Source organism: Plecotus auritus, assembly GCF_963455305.1.
Source record: "Plecotus auritus genome assembly, chromosome: 4".
NCBI lineage: Eukaryota > Metazoa > Chordata > Mammalia > Chiroptera > Vespertilionidae > Plecotus > Plecotus auritus.
Window position 1 is genome coordinate 87,387,553 of NC_137775.1, and position 24,216 is coordinate 87,411,768.

Here is a 24,216-nt window from a genome sequence, read left to right on the forward strand (position 1 = left end):
GGAGTTGGGGACAACCAGGCTGGCAGGGGAGGGCAGTTAGGGGTGAGATTAGGCTGGCAGGGGAGGGTTGTTGGAGTGAGATCAGGCTGGCAGAGGAGGTCAGTTGGGGGGGTGAGATCAGGTCAGCAGGGAAGGGCAGTTAGGGGTGATCATGCAGGCAGAGGCAGTTGGGGGTGAGATCAGGCTGGCAGGGGAGGGCAGTTGGGGTGAGATCAGGCTGGCAGGGGAGGGCAACTGGGGTGAGATCAGGCCAGCAGGGGAGGGCAGATAGGGGCGATTAGGCAGGCAGGCAGAGGCTGCTAAGGGTGATCAGGCAGGCAGGCAGGCAGAGAGCTTGGGGGCGATCAGGCAGTCAGGCAGAAAGGTTAGAGGCAATCAGACAGGCAGGCAGAGGCAGTTAGGGGCAATCAGGCAGGCAAGCAGATGAGCAGTTAGAAGCCAGCAGTCCCAGATTGTGAGAGGGATGTCCAATCCGGGATTGGGCCTAAACCAGCGGTCAGACATCCCCCAAGGGATCCCTGATTAGAGAGGGTGCAGGCTGGGCTGAGGGAAACCCCTCCCTCCCATGCACAAATTTCATGCACTGGGCCACTAGTCTACATATATAAAATCCTAATATGCAAATAGACTGAATGGCGGAACAACTGAACAACCGGTCGCTATTACATGAGCTGACCATCAGGGGGTGCATGCGCAACATGGCCCATCAGCCATGGCAGGATGGTGGAGCAGGTGAGCAAGGGCCACAGACCAAAGCAGGGCGCTGGTCGCTGTCATTGGGGCCTCTGATGGTAACTGAAAATTCTTTGCTCCTGCGTGCCACGGTCCCACCCAGCACTTGCACCTGCTACTGGCACCAGAGCTGCCACTCACACAGATTAATGAACTGAGACCAAGAGTTTAAATTATTTTCTTAAAACTGTGCCGTCAGTTAGATGGTCAACCCTAGCTTGCAGCTGGGGTGCCTGACTTCCACACCCATTTCCATCCACTAAAGCAGATTCTGAGTGTGGCCCCCACACCAGCATCTTCACATTACTTGTTAGAAATGCAAATTCTTTTTTTAAAAAAATATTTTTTATTAATTTTTTACAGAGAGAAAGGGAGAAGGATAGAGAGTTAGAAACATCGATGAGAGAGAAACATCAATCAGCTGCTTCCTGCACACTCCCTACTGGGTATGTGCCCGCAACCAAAGTACATGCCCTTGACCAGAATTGAACCTGGGACCCTTGAGTCCTCAGGCCAATGCTCTATCCACGGAGCCAAACCGGTTAGGGCTAGAAATGCAAATTCTTAGACCCCACCCCAGACCCACTGAGTCAGAACCTCTGGGGTGGGGCCCTCCATTGGTGTTTTAACCAGCCTTGGTGGGGTGGGGGAGGACTGATGCACCCCAGGCTGGAGAGTCAGTGCCCAAAGGGTGCTGTTAGCTCCTGCTACAAACTCTTCTCACAGCTGTGCATTACAGGGACTCTTCTGAACCCCTCATGTTTGTTTTAGAATGTCCATAAAGTATATACTAAGGAATCCTGGTGCCCTAAAGTCTGGACCACTCTGGCTCCTGAAGCATTTTCTTTGAGTAAACTTCTGAGCCAGCTCTCTCTCACACCAAGTGACCTGATCTATCTGGGGACTTTCTAGACTATTATCTCCTTAGTACCCATGGAAAGGAAGTATTCTAAAAAGACTTCTTTAAAATTTTTTTCTACTTGGTACTTTCAGTTTGTTAATTTAATAATCTTATACATGAATAGCATATAAAATATACTTTAAAATTTAAAAGGGAAAAAAAATAAAAAAATAAATAAAATTTAAAAGGATCTGAGAAAAGGTTTTGGGTCAACTCACCCCCATCCACTCCACACACACAAACACACAATGCTGAACGCAGGGAAGGAACTGACCAAATGTTTATTGAACTTGTTAAAACCTGTTCTTAGATTCAGAGGAGGAAAGCAAGTGCATTGGGGCCCTGCTGCTGGGAGGACTCTTTATTTGAAATCCTTTAGCACAGGAGACCTTGAAAAAATAATAACACTATTGTGTCCAGTGAAAAGTATGTATTTGAGCATTTGATTCTGATGCAAACGAGGTACGAATTTTATTGTAGATATTTCATCTACAGAAGAAATGAGAGTTCATATATCTTAGTTATTCATTCAATTACTGGTTCATTCATCCACTTTCACTGAAGGCCCACAGTGGGCTAGCTAGGCCATCTTGCTTCCAGGCATTGGCGATAGCATGATATGAGGGTCTGCCTGCATGGAGCTTACAGTCTGTGGGAAAGACAATCAATTAAACAAGTGATTTACAAAGAAGTGTGGTGAGTGCTGTCACAGACACAGTAGATACATTCAGAGCACATAGCAGGGTAACAGAATCATGTGAGGGTTGGGGACAGAAAAACCATACCAGTCACACGGGAGGCTGGAGGCCTTGGTCCTCATAGGCCTGTTCAAAACAAGGCTGACAAAACCCACCCCAAACTGCGTTCAGCACATGAGCAGAGGTGTGAGTAGAGGAGGAGCTTCTTCGGTCTGGCTGATGTCAGCAGGCGGGTCACTGCCTTGACTTTTTGGGAAGCATGGAGATGATGGTGAAGGTCAAGAAGACCATACCGGCGGTGCCTCCGATGATCAGGCCCAGGATGCTGCCGTGCACCTGCATGGCCTGACAGCGCTCTCCCGTGTAGAAGAAGGCGTGATCAGAGACACACCTGGCAACAGGACACAGGGGTTCATGTGGGAGCCACCAGAGCCCCCGCACCTCCCAGCGACAAGGGCTAGCACATCAGAAATGGCAGTGAGCGCTTACTGAGCAGTTCCACGGGCCTGGCCCCATTAGAAGGGCTTTGTGTGCGCCATTGCACTGAATCCTGTAAGAGTCCTTGGTTATAATCAGGCCATTCTCACCAACCTCATTTACAGAAAGGTTAAATAACTTGCTCAAGGTCATGAGGTCAGTGTTTCACACATGAAGTCTCATCCCTGCAGGTGCAAAGTTCAGGAGGAAGGTTTGGGGTACTTAAAGAATATGTTGCCTGACTCTGGCTCAGGCTATAAGCTACAGGGTGAATTCTCCAGATAGAGTCTCAGTACATTAAGGTTGGACCCTGTAAACTTCTAGAAAATATCCATCAAAGTGTTACTGTAAGGTGAGATGTCTGGCACATAGTAGGCACATAATGTCTATGCCATCCTTGGTGTTCTTTTTTTAAAAAAATGTTATTTGTTATAAAGATCAACTATTCTCAGAACCACGGTGTTAAGGGCAGTGTTTCATCTCTTCCATGAGAACAATCCCAGCCTTTGTGTCAAACAACATTCCTATCACAAAGTCTCTCCCTAGAGCAGAGTGACAGGATAGAAGTTAAGGCCTCCTTTATTCATCCTGGAATTGGCCTCTTAAAAATCAGTGAATAATAGTAACTTTTCTCTGGCCCATTCTCCTCCAAAAACTCCAAGCTGCAGGCTTGAGGGAGAGGAATAATTTGGCTGATGAGAGGCTGACACACAAGTGGAAACCCTTGACTTCCTAACTCTGAGAAGGAGGAAGACCACTGGGCACATATTGAAATCTGGTATCCAAGGACCTATCAGCTAAGAGGTGCCATGCCACCCCATGGCCGTGGAACCCCCAAGAAACAAGGTGGCATTTTCCAATGACAGGAACCCCGGCACTTTGGAAAAGTGATTGACTCCAGGGCTGGGGCAAGGCAAGTAAAAGATGAACCTGTGACTTCCTGTGATGCCAGAAAGTAACAACAAGTTCCTGAAAGAATGAGCTTGTGTGGAAAGGGCATAGGAGCCATTCTGGAAGAGTTCCCCAAGGCCAAAGCTGGAACAATGAGAGCAACAAGGTAAGTACTGGCATATTGAAATGTAGCTCAGAGAATAAAATTAATATTTTTGAATCCTTAGGGATATAAGTAAATAATTGTACAAATAAATGAATGAAGAGGAGGAGGAAGTTATTCTTTATAGAAGAATTTCACTTCATTAATGCAGAGAGAAAATAGAAAATCACCATTAAACTCCAAAATTGGAGGTGTTTGGGTTTAAGAAACAATCAATCAGGTACACAAGTAGTTTTTGAAAAAGAAAAACATTGGCATAGGTTTTAGAAGTCAAATTAGTGTACTTTTGTATATGAGACTTAAATTTTTATTAGATGATTCTATCATATGCTTTCTGTTTTTAAAAATGAAACTCGATACCATTTTCGATGGTAATATTTTCATTTAAAAATCATTTCTACTCATTTTACTTTTGAAAGCTAGGATTAGCTAAGTCATTTAGTTATTTTTCTAATATATTAGCTGGTTTAGTGTTTTGTATGTTTGCTGCTTGCTTTATAGGAAATAACAATAATGTCTTCATTAATTTCCTCATTGTTGTCTTTTGCTGGAAAAGACCGAGACAGGGTACCCTTCATCAGGCTTTTACACTCCAGTGGTGGTTCTCTTTAATTGCTTAGATATGACTTCATAGCCCTAGTTAAGGTAAGATCTGGGCAAACAGTTGAAATTCTTGGTTTTCCATTCTAAAGTCAGAAGGCCAAGGTCAAAGCTCATGTTTTGGAAATTTTGTGAAATCGTAACTTGAAGTAACTTTGGGTTCAGCTTCACACTTAAGTCATGTCTGACCTGATGTTAGCTGTAATCAGTTTTAAGCTTTAAGAATAGTTGCTATTGCTTGGGTTCTTTATGAATGTATGAGAAAATTCTTCTGTTTATATGTAGAGCTAATTTAGGTTCTTTTAAATCCATGATAACTTACATTCCCTTTTCAAGTTATGGTTTAATTGCTGAAAGAGATTTATTTTTGTTATACTAAACTATGGAAAATTTTCATAGTTTTTTTTTCAAGTTTATTTTTTGAGTGCTTCATTTGGAACCATTTTTGTTTGTATACATTATATGTGTTCAAGATAGTAGTTCTTAAAAAATTCAGTAAGAGATTTGAAACTATTCAGTGCAACTGTTGTGATCTTTGTGTATTATTTTTCACTTTACATTTTAAATGCCAGACTTTACAAAAAATAGCTGATCTTCATTAGTTGCATCTTAATTAGAAATGTTTGTTCTCTTTCATGTCTTTGACCTAAGTTTTGACTTTAATCTGCTTAAAGAAAATTCTTGCACTACAACCTTTTCATAAAACTCAAGATTGTCTCATTGAAGGTTTTGTATTGGAAAAAATACTACTGGTTTTTTTTTTTTAAGCAAAGCTTAATTAATAGAATTATTAGCTTTTGAGACAGCTTTCTCTGTGTCCTCATTACTCTGCTCTGTGTGAGTGTTACTATAATTTGTGAAATATTGACTGAGCCCTTCACTTACCTTTTCTAAAGCAGCACCTTTGGACACCTCATTCTGGGAAGCCTGCTCAAGTCATAGTAAAGGACACACATTTGTATGGGGAGAAGTAAAAATGGAGAGTTTTGTCTTAATTACAAGAAACTAAGCTTTAAAATATTTTATAACAAATTATTTGAGCTGCATAATCTAAACATGTCAAACGTTCAGTGGGACTATTTTTATATATGTATATGTGGTTGTAGGTCATAACATTTCAGTTTATAATATAAATTGTTATTTCAGTTTATAAGCTATCTCTCAAAAAAGGCTAGCTCTTTTGAGAATACATAATTTAAAGTTTTAGATTGAAGTGAAACACAACATAGATAATAGTGAAATTAGATATAATTGAGGGCTATTATAGCAGTAAAACTGCTAGTGCCATTTTTTGTTTGCCTATTATACATTTTTTGATTTTTTTGTTTTGTTTGCACTCTGAACATTTTTAGGGATCATACATTTGTTCGATTAGATTAGAGTTGGTTTGGGAATAAATATCTTCTAAAAAGAGATTTATCTTAAAAACAAAAGTCCTGGAAAATTAGTTTATTGAGAGTTTATAAAGTCAAATACTCAATAGACATAGAACGGAATAAGTAAACTCATGGAAGTCAGATCCTTTCAGTATATCAGTATAACTTCAATATTACACAAGTAACACTAAAGAGAATACCATCAGGTTTGTTTGTTCCCCTTGATATTCTTGGATTTTCTTTTTACATCTTTGGGAACAACTGCATTAAAAAATTTTGTTCATCAGTATACCAGTAAGGATTAGGAGTTTGCTTTCTGAAGGAATGTTCCTGTGAGGTGGTTGGAGAGATTATTTTCTACCTAACTTGTATATGCCCTATACCTCTTGGGCATACTTTGTCTATTAGAAAAATATTTTGACCTTTAGGTACATTTTGGGCCAACAGTCAAATAATCCTAGGACAGATTAAAAAATCTTAGAATAATTTAAGGTTTGCCTTTTATACCTGTTTTGAAAGCCTTTACATTTTTGTCAGGTAATTTTTCCCAAGCCGTGAATATAATCTATTCAAACATGTTTATGCTATCCATTCTGTTTTTAAATTGAAAAAAATGTTAAAAGTGTTTATGAAGAAAAGTTTAAATAAAATATTTTTCATCTTTAAAAAAAAAAAAGAAAAGAAAAAAGAAAATCACCATTAAAATATTAGAATGGCGATTATTCCAGCGGGATCCACCAATGGATGCTGAAATTAGTGGGTGGGAATTTGAGGAGAAGCAGGATGACAGCATGGTCTCAGAGTGTCTTCTCCCAAGGTATTCGTTCACTACAGAGTGAGGAATGGTAAGAAGCCTGTTGGACACCCATTTGGCCAGGTGAGCAAAGTTAGCATCACCAGTAGCAACACATATTAACACCAGGTACCCCTCACATGACACACTGAGAAGAGTGTATCTCATTTTTGCTCTTTTTGCCCAAAATGTACAACCTCAATATAATCATGAGAAAGCATCAGATAAACCCAAATTGAGGAATAGTGCAAAATAACTGACCCCTATTCCTCAAAAGTATCAAGATGATGAAAGGCAAAGAAAGACTGAGGACTTGTGCCAGATTAAAGGAGGTGAAGGAGACATGAAAGCTACATGTAATGTGGGATCCTGAATTGGATCCTGGAAGAGAAAGAGGACATTGGTGGGAAAACTGGAAAATCGGAGTAAGACCTTTAGTCTAGTTAATCCTATTGCTCATAGTATTTAGTTTTATTCATGTTCATTTATTTCCTGGCTATGCTCATTGTTCCATAGTTACATAAGATAAGATGTTAACATTAGGGTATAGGGATCTATGGAGTATTTTTGCAATGTATTTGTAAGTCTAAATTTATTTCAAAATAAAAGCCAAAAATAGAAGAAGCTATTGGCAATCAAAAAGAACTAAGAAAAAATGTAAATATTTTGAGCCAAGCAGAACAGTTCCTACATCTGCTACTATTCTGTCAAATGAAACTGATATTTCTGGCATCAATAAATCCTTTCATGAAATAATTTAATGCAAATAACAAACATTACAAAAAGAACTATTAAATAGAGCAAACCATGCAAACAGACAGACCTGGAGGCAAGTCCAGCTGCGATATTTACCATCTGGGTATTTTAGACAAATCACTCAATCTCTCTAAGCTTTAACTTCGTTATGCACTACCTGGAGATGACAGGGCCGGTGTGTCGCAGGCTGACTTTAGATGATGCATGTATACTGCTCAGGAGAGTATATGACACATAACAAGCAGTCCATCAATACCAGGTACCCTTACTACAATAATACTGCAGAACTAATAGACAATATAAATAATAATGAGAATTAATAACGAATAAGAACATTGTCAGTCAGGGGAGTTGGGAGCTTGGTCCTGAGTCCCGCTATGGCAGCGAACGCCCAGGGATTCAGGCACAGCACCGAGTCAAGGTCATCCACACCCAGTTGACCACCTGATGGAGTCCTTGCCCTAACCCATGAACAGTGCCTTTTACCAGGTTAAGCACATGGCTCCCCTCTGGGGACCCACCACCTGCCTCCCCAGCCACAAAGCCTACCTGCAGCTTGCCATGCCCTTCACGTTCACACAGATGCCTTCGTTTTGGCAAGGGTTCGGGTCACATGGGTCTCTGAAGTATGGTGGCCAGTTGTGGTCCTCCATGGGGCCCGTGCTCTCCGATGACCGCTTCTGCCGCCTGGGCTGCCCGTTGTCCTGGCTGCCGGGGAAGGTCTTCTCTAAGGAGGCCTGCGCTGAGCCTTCTTCTGAGGCCTGCTGCTCCTGGCCTTGGAGAACGAGGCCTTGGGGGGTCAGCCTTGTGTTTCTAGGGGGGACTTCAGTCTGGTTGAGGTAGGTGATGTCTAAGGAGGGAGGTGGATGGTTGATATAACTAGGTGAGAATTTATAAATTTGACAGTTCTCGCTGACTTCAGTTTAGTTTAGGTCAGCCTATCTATGCTAACTTTATATTTCCTCTTCAAGTTAAATAAAAACGTGATTGGACTACTTTGAAAATAAAAATAGTAGCATTAGCAGAGTCAGCTGGGTTCAAAGCCACGTTTCAAGTCATTAAAGATGATGTCCACAAGGGATAGAGCCACACAGATACTACTAATCATTTATCAGATGCTCAGAACCAATGCACTGATCATCAGTATACTCATGAAATAAACTTGCACCAATACATAGATGAGCAAACTGTTTTTTTGTTGTTGTTTTTTCAAATGAAGAGTGTTAAGCCTTAAGAGGAAGAGGCTACAGCTGCTCTTCCTAATTCATTGAGGAAGTCACTCAATAGTGGACAATTGACCATTCAGAGCTGTGCTTCTCTGCCCTCCCCCGCACACTCATCATCACTCCTGAACAAAGTTCCCTGTGTGGCCACTATCCCTTATGGACATCATCTTTAATGACATGAAACGTGGCTTGGAACCCAGCTGACTCTCCTAATGCTACTTATTTTTATTTTCAAAGTAGTCCAATCACATTTTTATTTAACTTGAAGAGGAAATATAAAGTTAGCATGGATAGGCTGACCTAAACTAAACTGAAGTCAACGAGAACTGTCAAATTTATAAATTCTCACAAAAGATGAACACTAAAATTTTAGTTTCCCCCAAGGACAGGTAAACTGCTTCTCTGCCCTTCCCCACTTCCAATTCTGAGTTTTGCAATAGAGTAACATGTGGTTCTCTCAGAACACATCTCTTTTATTTTTACCTAGTCCTAAAAAAAGAGAAAAAAAAACCCACCCTCCATGAGATGCTTAACAACCAGTAACACCCAGAGGACAGGGTTATTCGTCCAGGAAGATCAGTACAAGTACCTTCAAAATCCACAAACATGATAAGGTCGTCGTTTTTAAGGTAACTCCTCCTCTTCAGCATGCGGTGGGAGATGAGAGCGCCCCAGCCCCAGTCAATGCTTCTGTAACAATCACAGTCCCTATCATAAGTTCCCACGATGGTTGGTCTGTCCCAGATGACTGAGCCGTTTATTGCTGCAAAGTTATAGGTAACACAAAATCACATTATCTCTTTATACTTCACTTTCCAAAATGTCTTTAATGAGTAATGTGGAGCTTTGCTAATCAGAAAAAAAATACATCGAAACAAATCAGTTTATTTACTCTTTCCAGAAGAATTAAAACTCAGAATTGGAAGCGGGGGAGGGCAGAGAAGCACAGCTCTGAATGGTCAATGTCCACTATTGAGTGACTTCCTCAATGAATTGGGAAGAGCAGCTGTAGCCTCTTCTTCTTAAGGCTTAACACGCTTCATTTGAAAAAACAACAACAAAAAAACAGTTTGCTCATCTATGTATTGGTGCAAGTTTATTTCATGAGTATACTGATGATCAGTGCATTGGTTCTGAGCATCTGATAAATGATTAGTAGTATCTGTCTTCTCATTTAGACTGAGCTCCACAGAGCAGGAACTGTCTGATTTGCTTCTTATTCCAAGGATTGAGCCTAGAGTTTGGCACATTGCAAGCCCTTACTTGATGAGTGAATTCAGAAAAGAGGAAGACAAAATGACGTTGACAATTTTAACTTAATACTCCAACATGACTATGTTATTGATATGCCCCAAGAGGAAATGTGAAAGGAATGTTAATCTCTCTTACACAGATGAGTCACATCTGTTGTCCCTTCATTTTGAGGGGCAGCTCCTAGAACCACTTACCTGAATTTGTATGGGACTTAGAGGTAGTGAACACCATGCTTGAGGACATTCTATTCCTGGCATCGGGATCCTGGTCCAGTATTGTCATGATCACCTGTCTGTTTTCCACCGGCCACTCCAGGATAGCGTCATTCTCCCCGCTGCACAGGTGGAAAGCAAGTCCTAAGTAGCCAGAGCTCATGGAGTTTATTCTACCATGAGGGTATAAGGTCAGCCCAAAACCATATCCCTCTGAATTATAGAATCGAGGGCTCAGGATCTTGTCCCCTTTAACCGTGTCCTGAAGGACTTGGGAGAAATTATGTACTGTCCAAACTCCTGTGGGGCACGGAGTTTCTGTTAGGGTGATGTCATCCAGGTAAATCCCCCCATTCGAGTTCTGGGGGTCACCTTTTATGCCCTGGAAAAGGTAGCGAAATTTCTTCTCCTCTCTGAGTGTCACATGGGCTATTTTCCAAGTTTGGTTGCCTGAGGACAGAGAATAAGATTGGTGACAACTGTGGCCAGCATTTGTTGAGCACCAATTATGACCCTGGTACTATGCCAATTACTTTATATGAATTATCTTATTGAAACCTCACAACAACCCTATGAGATAGATATTGTTATAAACTGGTTAAAGATCTTTTCCAAAATTACATTTCTGGTAAGGGAAAGTAGCTATACAAAGACACACTTTGCTCTATTTAAAAATTCATATTCAAATCTTAATCACAAATTTATTTTCCATTACCATTCAGTTTCACAGGTCTGGGTTCCCCCCTGGGTTTGATGGTATAAACACATTCCCACCTCCTAATATTAGAACTGAATACCCAAGTATTAGGCTGAGCCTTATACAAGAATCATTTTGTAATCCAAAATTCTCACAATGGCAATTTCATATGGTCCCACCTGTGACTTGATGCCAGAAAGATATATGGAAGGCTCTAGAGTAGATGATAACTTACAGGGTTAGCTGGATCTCCTGTATGCAAAACTGACTCACTCCCTAACACCCAGGTTTTTTTTTTTCCCCTCTTTCTCATAGTACGTGAAATTCCACCAAGTAGGGAAGCTATTCTCTTTTAAAAAACAAATAATTCAAAAAGAATTACCGCTATCCAGATACCCACATTCTAGTAAAATTGGGTCTACTTCTTTTTTCTGAGCTTGAACTGGAAGTGGTAACTTTTAATAAAGAGCTGAGGTCAGAAGTGAGAAGGCTGTTCTAGAAAATGGGGTCCTGGGCCAGCAGCATAAGAAGCCAGAGAAGAGTTTGAAGGTCTAGGGAGAGGAAACTGCCAGGGTAGAACAATTCAGAATTCCCCAAAGACCTGTCCCTGCTTTGATATTGTGCCCAGGGTGTACCCTAGCATTGGGATTAAAGAAGAGAAGTCAAATGCTACATTACAAGTGGGAATCAGGTTGCTAAAATGAATTCATACCGGTGAGTGCTACAGAAGTTTAAGCTGAAGGACAATTGGCCAGAGGGCTTTGGAAGTGCCTCTTTTCCTTTTTCTGTGTGTTGTAACCCAGAACCTTCTTATAGAGTCTACTTTCCCCAAAATTAAGAGCTCTTTTATCAATCTTTTTTCTCACTCATTCTTGCTAAGGACAACTTCAAGAGACAGGTCTAACCATGCTCTGTTTTCTGGACTGGAGCTGGTTATATAACCCATGTGGCTGGGTTATCTATCAGGAGTCCTCAAACTACGGCCCGCGGGCCACATGCAGCCTGCCGAGGACATTTATCCGGCCCACCGGGTGCTGCTGCCTGTCCTGCTTAGCAGCCGACTCGTCCCGGGCCACAGTGCGCATAGGAATTTGTTCATAGTTTTTTTTTTTTAAACTATAGTCCAGCCCTCCAACGGTCTGAGGGACAGTGAACTGGCCCCCTGTTTAAAAAGTTTGAGGACCCCTGCATAGTATATACATAGGAAAGACCAGGAGAAGGCACACATCTACACTGGTAACTTACAAACTAATGTAACTGACATCTCCTGGGGGCAGGGCTGCGGTCAAATAGAGGACACATGGCTGGGAATGTAATGGGCACCAGACAGTCTGGGATAAGGACAGACAGAAGATTGGAACTATCTATCCAGGAGGATTGGACCATGGGAGTTCTGAAAAGAAAAAAAATAAATAAGGGTCCCTTTCTTGCTAATGACTGCCTTTTTATTTTCTTCATATGGGTTGTTACCATGAAATTGAAATGTAGAACGTGGTACCAGGAGGAAGTCCTGAGGGGAAATCACCAAATGGGCAGTGGCTCATCTATGAAATCTTTAGGAATGTTTCACTGAGACACTTCCATAGAGCTGCCATGAATCAGGCAAAAGACAGTTCTAAGATGGTTTGCGGCAGACAACTCTCATCCTTGTTAGCTCAGAATTGTCATCTACAAGAGGATCTTGGTCTTCGTAAAAGCATGAGTATTTTGCATAAAACATTACATATATACAGAGAGAGAGAGAGATTTTGTATGTAAGCAGTTTGGTTTAAAAACACATTTTGCACAAGTTAAAAACTGTTCAAAACGGTTGTAACTACCTTAAGTTGTATACTACAGAAACACTAAATGATATTCAACCAACCTTTTAGAAAAGTTTTATTGACAAATCAGTATCAGAGTGGATTGTTTTAAAAGTCCATTCGGATGACACTTCCAGGGAACTTAGACACACTTGGAATTCAGTAGAATTCAATGCATAGCAGTATAAGGAACTAAATTAAACGTGAAAAGGTTGCTCGGTTGATTTCATGCTTACAAGGATAACACTTTCAGCTTCCTATGGAAGTGAGGAATAACAGCTTCCATCGATGTTTTTTTAAAATTTCATTTTATTGTTTAAAATATTACAAATAGTAGTACATATGTCTCCTTTTTTTCCCATTGACTTTCCCCCGGCCTCCCCTATATCCCGGCACATGCCCTCACCCCACCCCACCCCCAGTATCTTGTGTCCATTGGTTATGCTTATATGAATGCATACAAGTCCTTTGGTTGATCTCTTACCTCCCTTCCCGCAACACTCCCCAGCCTTCCCACTGTAATTTGATAGTCTTTTCGATGCTTCTCTGCCTCTGTATCTATCTTTTTGTTCATCAGGTTATAATGTTCTTTATTATCCATAAATGAGTGAGATCATGTGGTATTTTTCTTTCACTGCCTGGCTTATTTTACTTAGCATAATGCTCTCCAGTTCCATCCATGCTGCTGCAAATGGTAGGAATTCCTTCTTTTTTATAGTAGTGTAGTATTCCATTGTGTAGATGTACCATAGTTTTCTAATCCACTCATCTGCTGATGGGCATTTAGGCTGTTTCCAAATCTTAGCTATTGTAAATTGTGCTATGAACATAGGGGTGCATACATCCTTTCTGATTGGTGTTTCTGGTTTCTTGGGATATATTCCTAGAAGTGGTATTACTGGGTCAAATGGCAGTTCCATTTTTAAATTTTTGAGGAAACGCCATACTGTTTTCCACAATGGCTACACCAGTCTGCATTCCCACCAGCAGTGAAAGAGGGTTCCTTTTCCTCCACATCCTCGCCAGCACTTGCCATTTGTTGATTTGTTGATGATAGCCATTCTGACAAGAGGGAGGTGGTACCTTATTGTTGTTTTGATTTGCATCTATTGGATAATTAGTGACTTCAAGCATGTTTTCATGTGTCTCTTGGCTTTCTGAATGTCCTTTTTTAAAAAGTGTCTATTTAGATCTTTTGCCCATTTTTTGATTGGGTTGTTTATCTTCCTTTTGTTAAGTTGTATGAGTTCCCTGTAAATGTTGGAGATTAAACCCTTATCAGAGATAACATTGGCAAATTGTTTTCTCATGCAGTGGGCTTTCTTGTTGTTTTGTTGATGGTTTCTTTTGCTGTGCAGAAACTTTTTATTTTGATGTAGCCCCATTTGTTTATTTTCTCTTTAGTCTCTCTTGCCCTAGGATCTATGTCTGTAAAGATATTGCTACGACATATGTCTGCAATTTTGCTGCCTATGGAGTCTTGTAGGATTTTTTTTTGTTTCCTGTCTTACATTCAAGTCCTTTAGCCATTTTGAGTTTGTTTTTGTGTATGGTGTAAGTTGGTGATCTAGTTTCATTTTTTTGCATGTATCTGACCAAATTTCCCAGCACCATTTTTTAAAGAGGCTGTTTTGACTCCATTGATTGCTCTTGCCTCCTTTGTCAAATATTAATTGAGTATAATGGCTTGAGTCAATTTCTCGGTCCTCTATTCTGTTCCATTAGTCTATATGTCTGTTCTTGTGCCAGTACCAGGCAGTTCTGAGAACCGTGGCTTGGTAATATAGTTTGATGTCTGATATTGTGATCCCTCTAACTTTGTTCTTCTTTCTCAGGACAGTTGTGGCTATTCGGGGTCTTTTTTTATTCCAGATGAATTTTTGGAGAGTTTGTTCTAGATCTTTGAAATATGCCATTGGTATTTTAATAGGTATTGCATTGAATATATAGATTGCTTTAGGTAGTATGGACATTTTAATGATGTTGATTCTCCCAGTCCATGAGCATGGTATGTTCTTCCATTTGTTTATGTCTTCCTCTATCTCTTTTTTCAATGTCCTGTAGTTTTCCAAGTACAGGTCTTTTATGTCCTTGGTTAAGTTTATTCCTAGGTATCTTAATATTTTTGGTGCAATGGTAAATGGGGTTGCTTTTTTCATTTCTCTTTCTGTGAGTTCATTGTTGGTGTATAAAAATGCCATAGATTTCTGGGTGTTAATTTTGTATCCTGCTATATTGCCAAATTCATTTATTAGGTCTAGTAGTTTTATTATGGAGTTTTTGGGGTTTTCTATGTATAGTATCATGTCATCTGCAAATAAGGACAGTTTTACTTCTTTTCCAATTTGGATGCCTTTTATTTCTTCTTCTTGTCTGATTGCTATGGCTAGTACTTCTAGTACTATGTCAAACAGGACTGGTAAAAGCAGGCATCCTTGTCTTGTTTCTGTTCTTAGGGGAAATGTGTTTAGGTTTTGCCCATTGAGTATGATGTTGGCTGTAGGTTTGTCATTTGGGCTTTTATTATGTTGAGGTATGATCCCTCTATTCCCACTTTTCTGAGAGTTTTTATCAAGAAAGGGTGTTGGATTTTGTCAAATGCTTTTTTTGCATCAATTGATATGATTATGTGATTTTTGTCTCTCAGTTTGTTTATGTGATGTATCACATTTATTGATTTGCGGATATTGTACCATCCTTGCATCCCTGGAATAAATACCACTTGGTCATGGTGTATGATCTTTCTAATATATTGCTGAATCTGATTTGCTAGAATTTTGTTGAGGATTTTAACATCTATGTTCATCAAGGATATTGACCTATAGTTTTCTTTTTTTGTGGTGTCTTTATTTGGTTTTGGGATTAGGGTAATGCTGGCTTCATAGAAAGAGCTTGGAAGTGTGCCTTCCTCTTGAATTTTTTGGAATAGTCTGAGGAGGATAGGTTTTAGTTCTTCTTTGAATGCTTGGTAGAACTCCCCTGTAAAGCCATCCAGACCAGGGCGTTTGTTTGCTGGAAGATTTTTGATCACTGTTTCAATTTATTCCGTAGTTATCAGCCTATTCAGGTTTTTTCATTCTTCTTGGTTGAGTTTTGGAAGCTTGTATTTTTCTAGGAATATGTCCATTTCATCTAGGTTGTCCATTTTGTTGGAATAGAGTTGTTCGTAGTATTTTTTCATAATCATTTGTATTTCTGTGGGATCGGTTGTTATTTCACCTCTTTAATTTCTGGTTTTGTTTATTTGGGTCCTCCATCTTTGTTTCTTGGTGAGCCTGGCTAGAGGTTTATCCTGTTTATCTTGTTCATCCTTTTTTATCCTTCATATGGGTCCTTGTTTATCCTATTTTATCCTTCATAAGAGGTTTATCTTGTTTATCCTTTCAAAGAAGCAACTCTTGGTTTTGTTGCTCTTTTGTTTTTTTGTCTCTATTTCATTTTATCTCCATTCTGATCTTTATTATTTTTTTTCTTTCTGCTTACACTGGGCTTTTCTTGTTGCTCTCTTTCTAACTCTTTGAGTTGTAGGGTTAGGTAATTTATTACCATTGTTTCTTGTTTTTTTGTGGTAGGCTATGAACTTCCCTCTCAAGACTGCTTTCATTGTGTCCCATAGATTTTGGATTGTTGTGTTTTCATTGTTGTTTGTTGCCATGACATTTTTTATTTCTTCTTTGATCTCTCTGGTAACCCAGTCATTGTTTAATAGCATGCTATTTAGCCTCCAGGTGTTTGATTTTTTATTGTTTTTATTGTAGTTGATTTCTAGTTTTATGCCATTGTGATCTGAGAAGATGCTTGATATGATTTCTATCTCCTTGAATTTGAATAGACTTTGCCTATGACCCAATATATGGTATATCTTTGAAAATGACCCATGTGCACTTGAGAAGAATGTATATTCTGTGGCTTTGGGGTGAAATGTTTTGAAGATGTCAATTAATTCCATCTGATCTAGTGAGTCATTTAGGATTGATGGTTCTTTGCTGTTTTGTTTGTTTGTTTGTTTGTTTGTTTAGAGGATTTGTCCAATGGTGATAGTGGGGTATTAAAGTCCTCCACTATGATTGTATTACTGTCAATCTCTCCCTTGATAGCCTTCAGAAGTTTTTTTTATGTATTTGGGTGCTCCTGTATTGGGTGCATATATGTTTACCAGAGTTATTTCTTCTTGTTGGATTGCTCCCTTTAGTATTATGAAGTGGCCTTCCTTATCTCTTGTTATGTCCTTCACTTTGAGATCTAATTTGTCAGATATAAGTATTGCTACCCCAACTTTTTTTTCATTTTCATTCGCCTGAAAAACCTTTTTCCATCCCTTCACCATCAGTCTGTGTGAGTCCTTTTTCCTAAGGTGGGTTTCCTGTAGACAGCAGATATATGGATCATGTTTTATCCACTCAGCTACCCTATGTCTTTTGATTGGGGCATTTAATTCACTTACATTTAAAGTTATTATTGATAGGTACTTGTTCGTCGCCATTTTTATTCTTTACCCCTGTGTTCCTTCTTCGCTTCCTATTTCTTGTTTTTTACAGCAGAGCCTTTAGCATTTCTTGCATTGCTGGTTTGGTGGTAATAAACTCCCTTAGTCCTTTTTTGTCTGTGAAGCTTCTGATTTCCCCCTCAGTTTTGATTGATAGCCTTGCTGGGTACAGTATTCTTGGATTCAGACCCTTCTTTTGCATGACTTTGTATATTTCATTCCATTCCCTTCTGGCCTGGTGTGTTTCTGTTGAGAAATCAGTCGCTAGTCTGATGGGGGATCCTTTGTAGGTAACTTTCTGTCTCTCTCTGGCCACTTTTAAGATTCTTACTTTGTCGTTGGTGTTTGCCAATTTAATTATAATATGCCTTGGGGTCGGTCTTTTGGGGTTCATTTTGTTTGGGACTCTGTGAGCTTCTTGGATTTGTGTGAGTTTTTTCTTCCCTATATCAGGGAAGTTTTCTGTCATTATTTCTTCAAACAGGTTTTCTATTCCTTGCTCAGTTTCCTCTCCTTCTGGCACCCCTATTATGCAGATATTGTTTCATTTCGTACTGTCGCAAGGTTCCCTTAGGTTCTCCTCCTGTTTTTTAAGTTTTTTTTTTTTTCTAGATGCTGCTCTACTTGGGTATTTTTTTTCTACCTTGTCTTCTAGCTCACTGATGCGGTCCTCTGCTTCGTCTAGTCTACTGTTGATGCTTTCTATTGAGTTCTTTATAGCAGTTATGTCATTTTTCATTTCTTCTTGGTTCTTCTTCATTTCCTCTTGATTCTTACACATATTATTGAGTTTGTCTTCCATTCTTTTCAGCAACCTTATGACAATTTATCTGAATTCTTTCTCTGATATATTGCTTGCCTCCATTTTGTTTACTTTCTTTTCTGATGATGCTTCCTTTTCTTTCATATGTGGACTGTTTCTTTGTCCCCCATGATCTCCCTTCTCCAGGTATCTGGTTATGTAGCTCTCTCTCTCCTGCGTTGATTTAAAGGCACAAAATACAACACAACAAGGCACAATGCACAAGGCACTGAACACAAATATATTCATGATACTAATAACACCAAATAAAGGTGACCACCAGAGAAAAGAGAATTAAGGGGTAAGAAATAAAAAATGAGTGCAAAAATGATATTGAGAAAAGGAAAAAAAAAAGTAAGAGAGAAAAGAAAGAGAATAAAAAAGAAGGGAGAAAAACTATTTATATGGGGGTAAACTCCAATAGAACAACCACTAATCCCAAAACTGCAAACAGCAAACACCCAGAGATGAATACAAACTACAAACAACAACTAATAACAAGTGAGGAGAGGAAAAACAGAAGCAACAAACAAACAAAAACAAAAAAGAGAGAAACAATCTCACAAAAACACACACAAAAACCAATCTAATCAACAATCAAGCAAACAGCAACAATAGGATGGAAAGAAAGCAATGCAAAGCAAAATAAAATAAAACAAAAAAACCTAGAACAAAACAAAACAAAACAATAAAAACAACAACAAAAAACAAACAAAAAGGGCAGAGAGAAAAAAATTTGGATAGTGAAGAAAGAGAAGAGCAAGGTGTGTATGGACTTAGAGCAGGGGATTAGAAATTAGACATATAAGTAGGGTGAATTTTTAACAGGAGGTAAAAGAAGGAATAGGGAAAATATAAAGCAGGATTAGGGTAAGAGAAACAGGACAACAAAAGGGGAAAAGTGAGGAAGAGATTGTTGGCATAAAGGTAAAGTTGAGATAGAGTAAAATGATGCTAAAGGAAAAATGAAAATAGAATGTAGAACACTAATCCCAAAATAAAATAAAAATAAAGAGAAAATAAAATGACACTTTCAAAAAAAAGGTAAAATAGTAGTAGTAATAATACTGATTAAAAATAAAAATATAATAATTATAAAGGTAAAATCAAGTGAGGAAAAAAGAAAAAAAATTAGTTTCTTAAGTAAAAGATGAAAAAATAAAAATGTGCAGTAGTGAAGGTCATTCACTTCCTCTACTGTTCTGTTTGGCACTCCTGTTTCCTGTCCGGTAGTCAGAACAGTATTGAAGTTCCCTGTGTTCCACTGCTCCTCTGTGTTGTAAGCCACAGTCCTGATTTTCCAGCAGGCCGTATTTCTTTGTTTCTTAGACTCCTTTATTTGTGTTTATACAAGAGTCAATTTATGATTCAACCCCTGGGTGGCAGTGTTTCTGGATTGACCTCCAGGGCTATAAGTCCTCTCTAGCCAGTATTTAGAATTTGTTTTCCCTGTGGCACTTAATACTGGTTTGCGAGAATGGACTGCCCCGGAGCTGGTTCTCTGATCGTTACTCCCTGCTCTGATCCCCAGGTTCCACAAAAACAACTTTCTCCTGCAGTCTCTGAGAGTGTCCCCATTTGGGTGATCCTATGTACTGGGCTTAGTAATCAAAAGCAAGGATTTAAAGAGAAAAAAAGAGGCAGAGTAAGTGCCCAAACTCGTGACTTTTATCCTCTGGCACTGCGCGCAACTCTGTAAATGTCTCTGTTCATGTCTTTTTTCCCCTGGCACTAAGCAGCTGGCATACTGGTAAAATTTTAGGCTGCCTTTTTGCACCCAGTCCAGCTATGGGTTGATTTTTAGAGTCCCCTTCTGCTAGCAGCCCTGCGGATCCCCTTCCACATTCGCGGATCACGCTAGCCCCAACAGCCGTGGATTTTGTGGGGCGCAGACTTCCCCCAAACCTCTAGATCCCATTGTACACATTTCTCTCTCCAGCCTGGATCACAGACCTCACCTTTTCCTAGGTGAAATCTGACCTTTCCGTGAGAAGGTGCAGAGCTCATCTGAGTCCGCGTATTTGCGCTGCTTGAGATCCAGTGTTCCTGGGTTTGCAGCTGTTCCCTGGGTGTTGTGGTTGTAGAGTCCCTATCGATGTTAATGAGACTCTAATTCACTTTCTCATTAAATATTTACAATCCTTGGTAACAGAGAATTCGTGACTGTTAACAGGCACCTAGCTGTCATCCTTCCATTTAATAAAGATGCTCGGTAGATTTCAGACAGAAGAGTGAATCCCTTAAAACTGTTATCTGTAGAATTCCCAGGTAATCCAGAGTGGCCTGGATAAAGGTCATTTGGGCACCTTTTCTTATGAGTAGCCCTAAGGAAGCTCCCACCCTTCAAAAGTAGCAGATTCCTCTAGAAATACTGAAAGACTTCTCCCTTTATTTGGGCTCACTCTAATTGAGAAATTCTTTGTTGAATGAAAAAATAGGAAAGCAAGTCTCTCTATCCCTGTTATGAATGAACCACCACCACAATAAAATGATGTAAATACTTAGCTTTATAACCCTGGGTATTGATATACAGCCAGACTACCCTCATATCCAACTGACTACCTTAGCATTCTAAGGTTTTCATGCTAGTCCTCTTATAGAAATACTAGAGACCTGATGCACAAAAATTTATGCACTCTGGGGGGTCCCTCAGCCTGTCCTGCACCCTCTTGCAGTCTGGGACCCCTCAGGGGATGTCCACCTGCCAGCTTACGCCCGCTCCCTGGGGGATTGGGCCTAAGCTGGCAGTCAGACATTTCTCTGGCAGCCCTGGAGCCCTCGGGGGATGTCCAACTGACAGCTTAGGCCCACGCCCTGCAGTGTCAGACATCCTTAGCGCTGCAGAGGAGGCAGGAGAGGCTCCCACCACTGCCGGTGGGCTTGCAGTCATCAGCCTGGCTTGTGGCTGAGTGAAGCTCCCCCTGTGAGAACACACTGACCACCAGGGGGTAGCTTCTGCATTGAGCATCTGCCCCTTGGTGGTCAGTGCACGTCATAGGTCGTTCCTGGTTGTTCCACCATTAGGGTCAATTGCATATTACCCTTTTATTATATAGGATATAGAGTATTACTTAGTAATACGTAAATGATTATAATGAAGTTTATACACAAATGGCTCAGTTCTCATCAACTTTACAAGTAGGTTCCAGTTACTTCATATTGAAAAACAGTATTATTCAGTTTTCTAAAACATGCAAAATCATCAACGGTCAAGTATTTAACCCTCTCTCTCTAGCAGCCTCAATTTCTGTTTCCCTTTCACCTTCCAATCTCCATCCCTGAATCACGAAATTTCTCTTCCCAGGCTTTCTCCAATGTTCTAGTGAAAATTGGATTTATATACTCTGATTGGCCTCTTACAAAGTGTATTTAAGTTTCACCTAACCCCTCGTTGCTGCTTATAATTTCTGAGTGGTTAAAACATTTATTGTGTGGTGCAAATATACCAGACACTATACAAAACATGGGGGGGCGGGGTGCGGTATGGAGGACAAAGGAAGAAGAAGAGAAAGAGAAGGAGAAAGAAAAGGAGGAGGAGAAATGAAGAGAGGGGAGGGAGGGTGAAAATGGAGGGTGGAGGGAAAGGGAAAGGAAAAAAGAATCAGGATCCCAGATTGTAAGCCAAATCAGTCTTTGCATGACTGCTTCCAGATACCTTGAAAGGTCTCCATCTTGACCAGCTTGCGAACGTTGCCTGTGCCATCATCTCTCCTGACCCAGATGGTGAGTCTGTCTGAAGGGCTTCCGGTCATCTTATAGAAAAACTGCAGGCACTGCTGCTTCCTCTTTGGGTAAAGAATTCGAGACTCCAGCAAGGCTGCCTCTTCTGCCAACCCTGAGCTGGTGTTGAAAAGCATGAAGTAGCCGGCACCTGTGAAGAGAGCACCCAACATTTCATCTCTGGCTGCCCATACCCCAGGGCTCCCTCTACCCCACCAAGTGAAAAAGTGAGCAACAGCCAACACAAGCTAGAACTCTGCTGGAGAAAACAAAAAGAAGGTTGTTTGTCAGTATATATTCTATTTGTCTCCATGAACAGACTCACAGGCTAAACCACAGCTCTGCACTGCTTCTTTTGATTGACTTTGTTCCCAAGTTGGTGAAACACAGACTTCTGACTTAAGAAAATATGGGCTTTAAGCAAAGTTTGATAGAACTTAATGTCTGTGAGGGGAATTCTATTTCACATTGACTTCATTGTTTAGAGATTCATTCCAAGGTGAAGAGCTGACCTCCTAATTGTATAAGAAATTGTGGGATTCAAAGTTATTGCGATTGGAATTTAAATATTCACATTGTTAAGGGTTCAATTTCACCTGTGTCTAGCCTAATGACTGGGTGTGTTTGCTGTGGTAAAGAATCATCCTTACTATGTCATAAAAGGGGCATTCAAAGCATAGTATGAACTATTAAGGATGTCTCCTGTATATAAAGAAACCTTTGAAAGAACACTGAAAAAGATGGGAAAGAGTGTCTACATTTGTGCCAAAACTGAGGTTGGCCCAGGTCAGTTATCCCAAAATTCTCTCCCCCAAAATAAGCAGGCATCTAAGCGAATATATTACTTTAAAAACTAGCACACTTTTCAAAGTAAGGCTCAATGAGCAATTCTTGCATATAAATAAGTCATTTAAACTGTACTCCAGAATTCAACCTCTTACCAAGTGCTCCACTCAAAACATCCCACAAAGTAAAAATGAAGAGAGCATCTATAACAGGTCTAGGCACTGTGGTAGTAGGGTTACCTGCTTTATCCTGCCTCCTACATGGGGTGTGAGCCTTTCAGATGGGCAGTGAGCATGGATGTTTAAATAAGATTTCCACCTGGAAATATTCATGATGGCTTTAATATTACACCAGAAAAAAATATGTTTTCTTGTGTTTTCTTCCCAATACTCAAACTTATCCTGAGGCCTCTGAATTATGAATTACTGAAGGTTCCTTGCTTAGGAATTCTGCCCAGGTGTACTCAGAAGTGTAAGGTGAAAGTCCAATAATTGGGGAGTCAGGAGGCCTGAATTCTTGCCCTGGCTCTGCCACTAATAGGCATTTATTCACATGTCTGGGTTTTAAATGGGATATGGCTTCTATCCTTCAAGTTATTTGAGTCTATGCATCTACCTGAACAATGCCAGTGCTCACCAACAGAGGGAACATGGTCCCATGAGGTGCTTCCTGTGGAAGAAGCAGAATAGCTGGTCAAGTTAACCCAATAAAGTTTTCCTATATACTTCTTCTGGGGTGTGATCCTTTCCTTTCTTATTAAGGTGCTAGAACATTCTCTCAGCAGGTTCTTCTCACATGAAGATCACCTTTTTGTTTATCTGGAAATTGTATATTAGCCCAGCAGCTAGCCCACAGAAGAGATTGAATTAGAATCCATGAAGGAAATTTAATGAGAATTTTAGGCTTCGATAACCCTTTGGATATTTGAAATTATATGTTTAATAATCTGATGTGGGCAAAGACTTTCGCCCTTTGCCAAGGCCAGAGGAAACGTGGCAATGGCTTACAACCTCTGACATTCTCCCTAGTGGCCTGGAATCTGGATGACAACCTGCGTTCCTTTTGTGAAGGAAATCTAACCAACTCACACACAGGCATGGACTAAGGGACTTTATAATAGTCCAATCTTTATACAGTGATTATGACTATAACCCCACCTGCTTCCAAATAAGGTTGAGATTATTTCAACGACTAGAATTTAATTAAAGGATGCTAGAATAGGAAAATACATATATATGGAACCCCTGGAGAGAAAGGGAATGTGGTAAAAAACAGGAGGGGAAGCTGCTGGTATGCAGCTGGGGGTTCTGTATGCATAGTCTTCTTCCATCCTCACTGTGAAGTATCAACATGTTGATGGTCCAGAGGGCTCACAAAAATAAAGACTTAAAAAACGAGTCCCTGTGGTCACAATTAACAAGTGGTAGAGCCAGATTTCACACCAAGGTCTGTCTGACATTATGGATTTTTCACACACAAACCATATATAGAAACTATCTGAAGCTGTGCTATCCAATATGGCAGCTACCAAATCTATATGGCTATTTAGCACTTAAACTGTGACCAGTCAAAACTGAGATAAGGGTAAGGGTGAAATACACACAGATTTCAAATATCAAGTAAAAAAAGTGTGAAGTCGGTCAGCAATCATTTTTATATTGAATCCACGTGGATATGTTAATATTTTAGACATTAAGTAAAATGTATTATTAAAAAGACTTTCCCTTGTTTCTTTTTTTATGTGACTATGAGAAAATTTTACATTATATATGTAGCTCACATTACAGTCCTATTGGTGGGCACTGCTCTAGGGACATCGCCCTTATGTACAAAGTCATGTCTTA

At 40.0% G+C, this 24,216-nt stretch overlaps 1 protein-coding gene across 1 annotated transcript in view; it reads right to left on the minus strand.

The window, feature by feature from the left end:
* Positions 1-1,897: 1,897 nt before the first annotated feature.
* The window catches only part of MEP1A (meprin A subunit alpha), a gene marked incomplete at its 5' end in the record, with an annotated part of 50,383 nt that continues 28,064 nt past the window's right edge, over positions 1,898-24,216 (minus strand). The window contains 5 exons of the mRNA XM_080665116.1: positions 1,898-2,722; positions 7,937-8,237; positions 9,203-9,376; positions 10,062-10,529; positions 21,522-21,737. Coding sequence (XP_080521242.1) covers positions 2,566-2,722; positions 7,937-8,237; positions 9,203-9,376; positions 10,062-10,529; positions 21,522-21,737 — 1,316 coding nt within the window. The 3' untranslated portion in view covers positions 1,898-2,565. The remainder of the gene's footprint in view (positions 2,723-7,936; positions 8,238-9,202; positions 9,377-10,061; positions 10,530-21,521; positions 21,738-24,216) is intronic.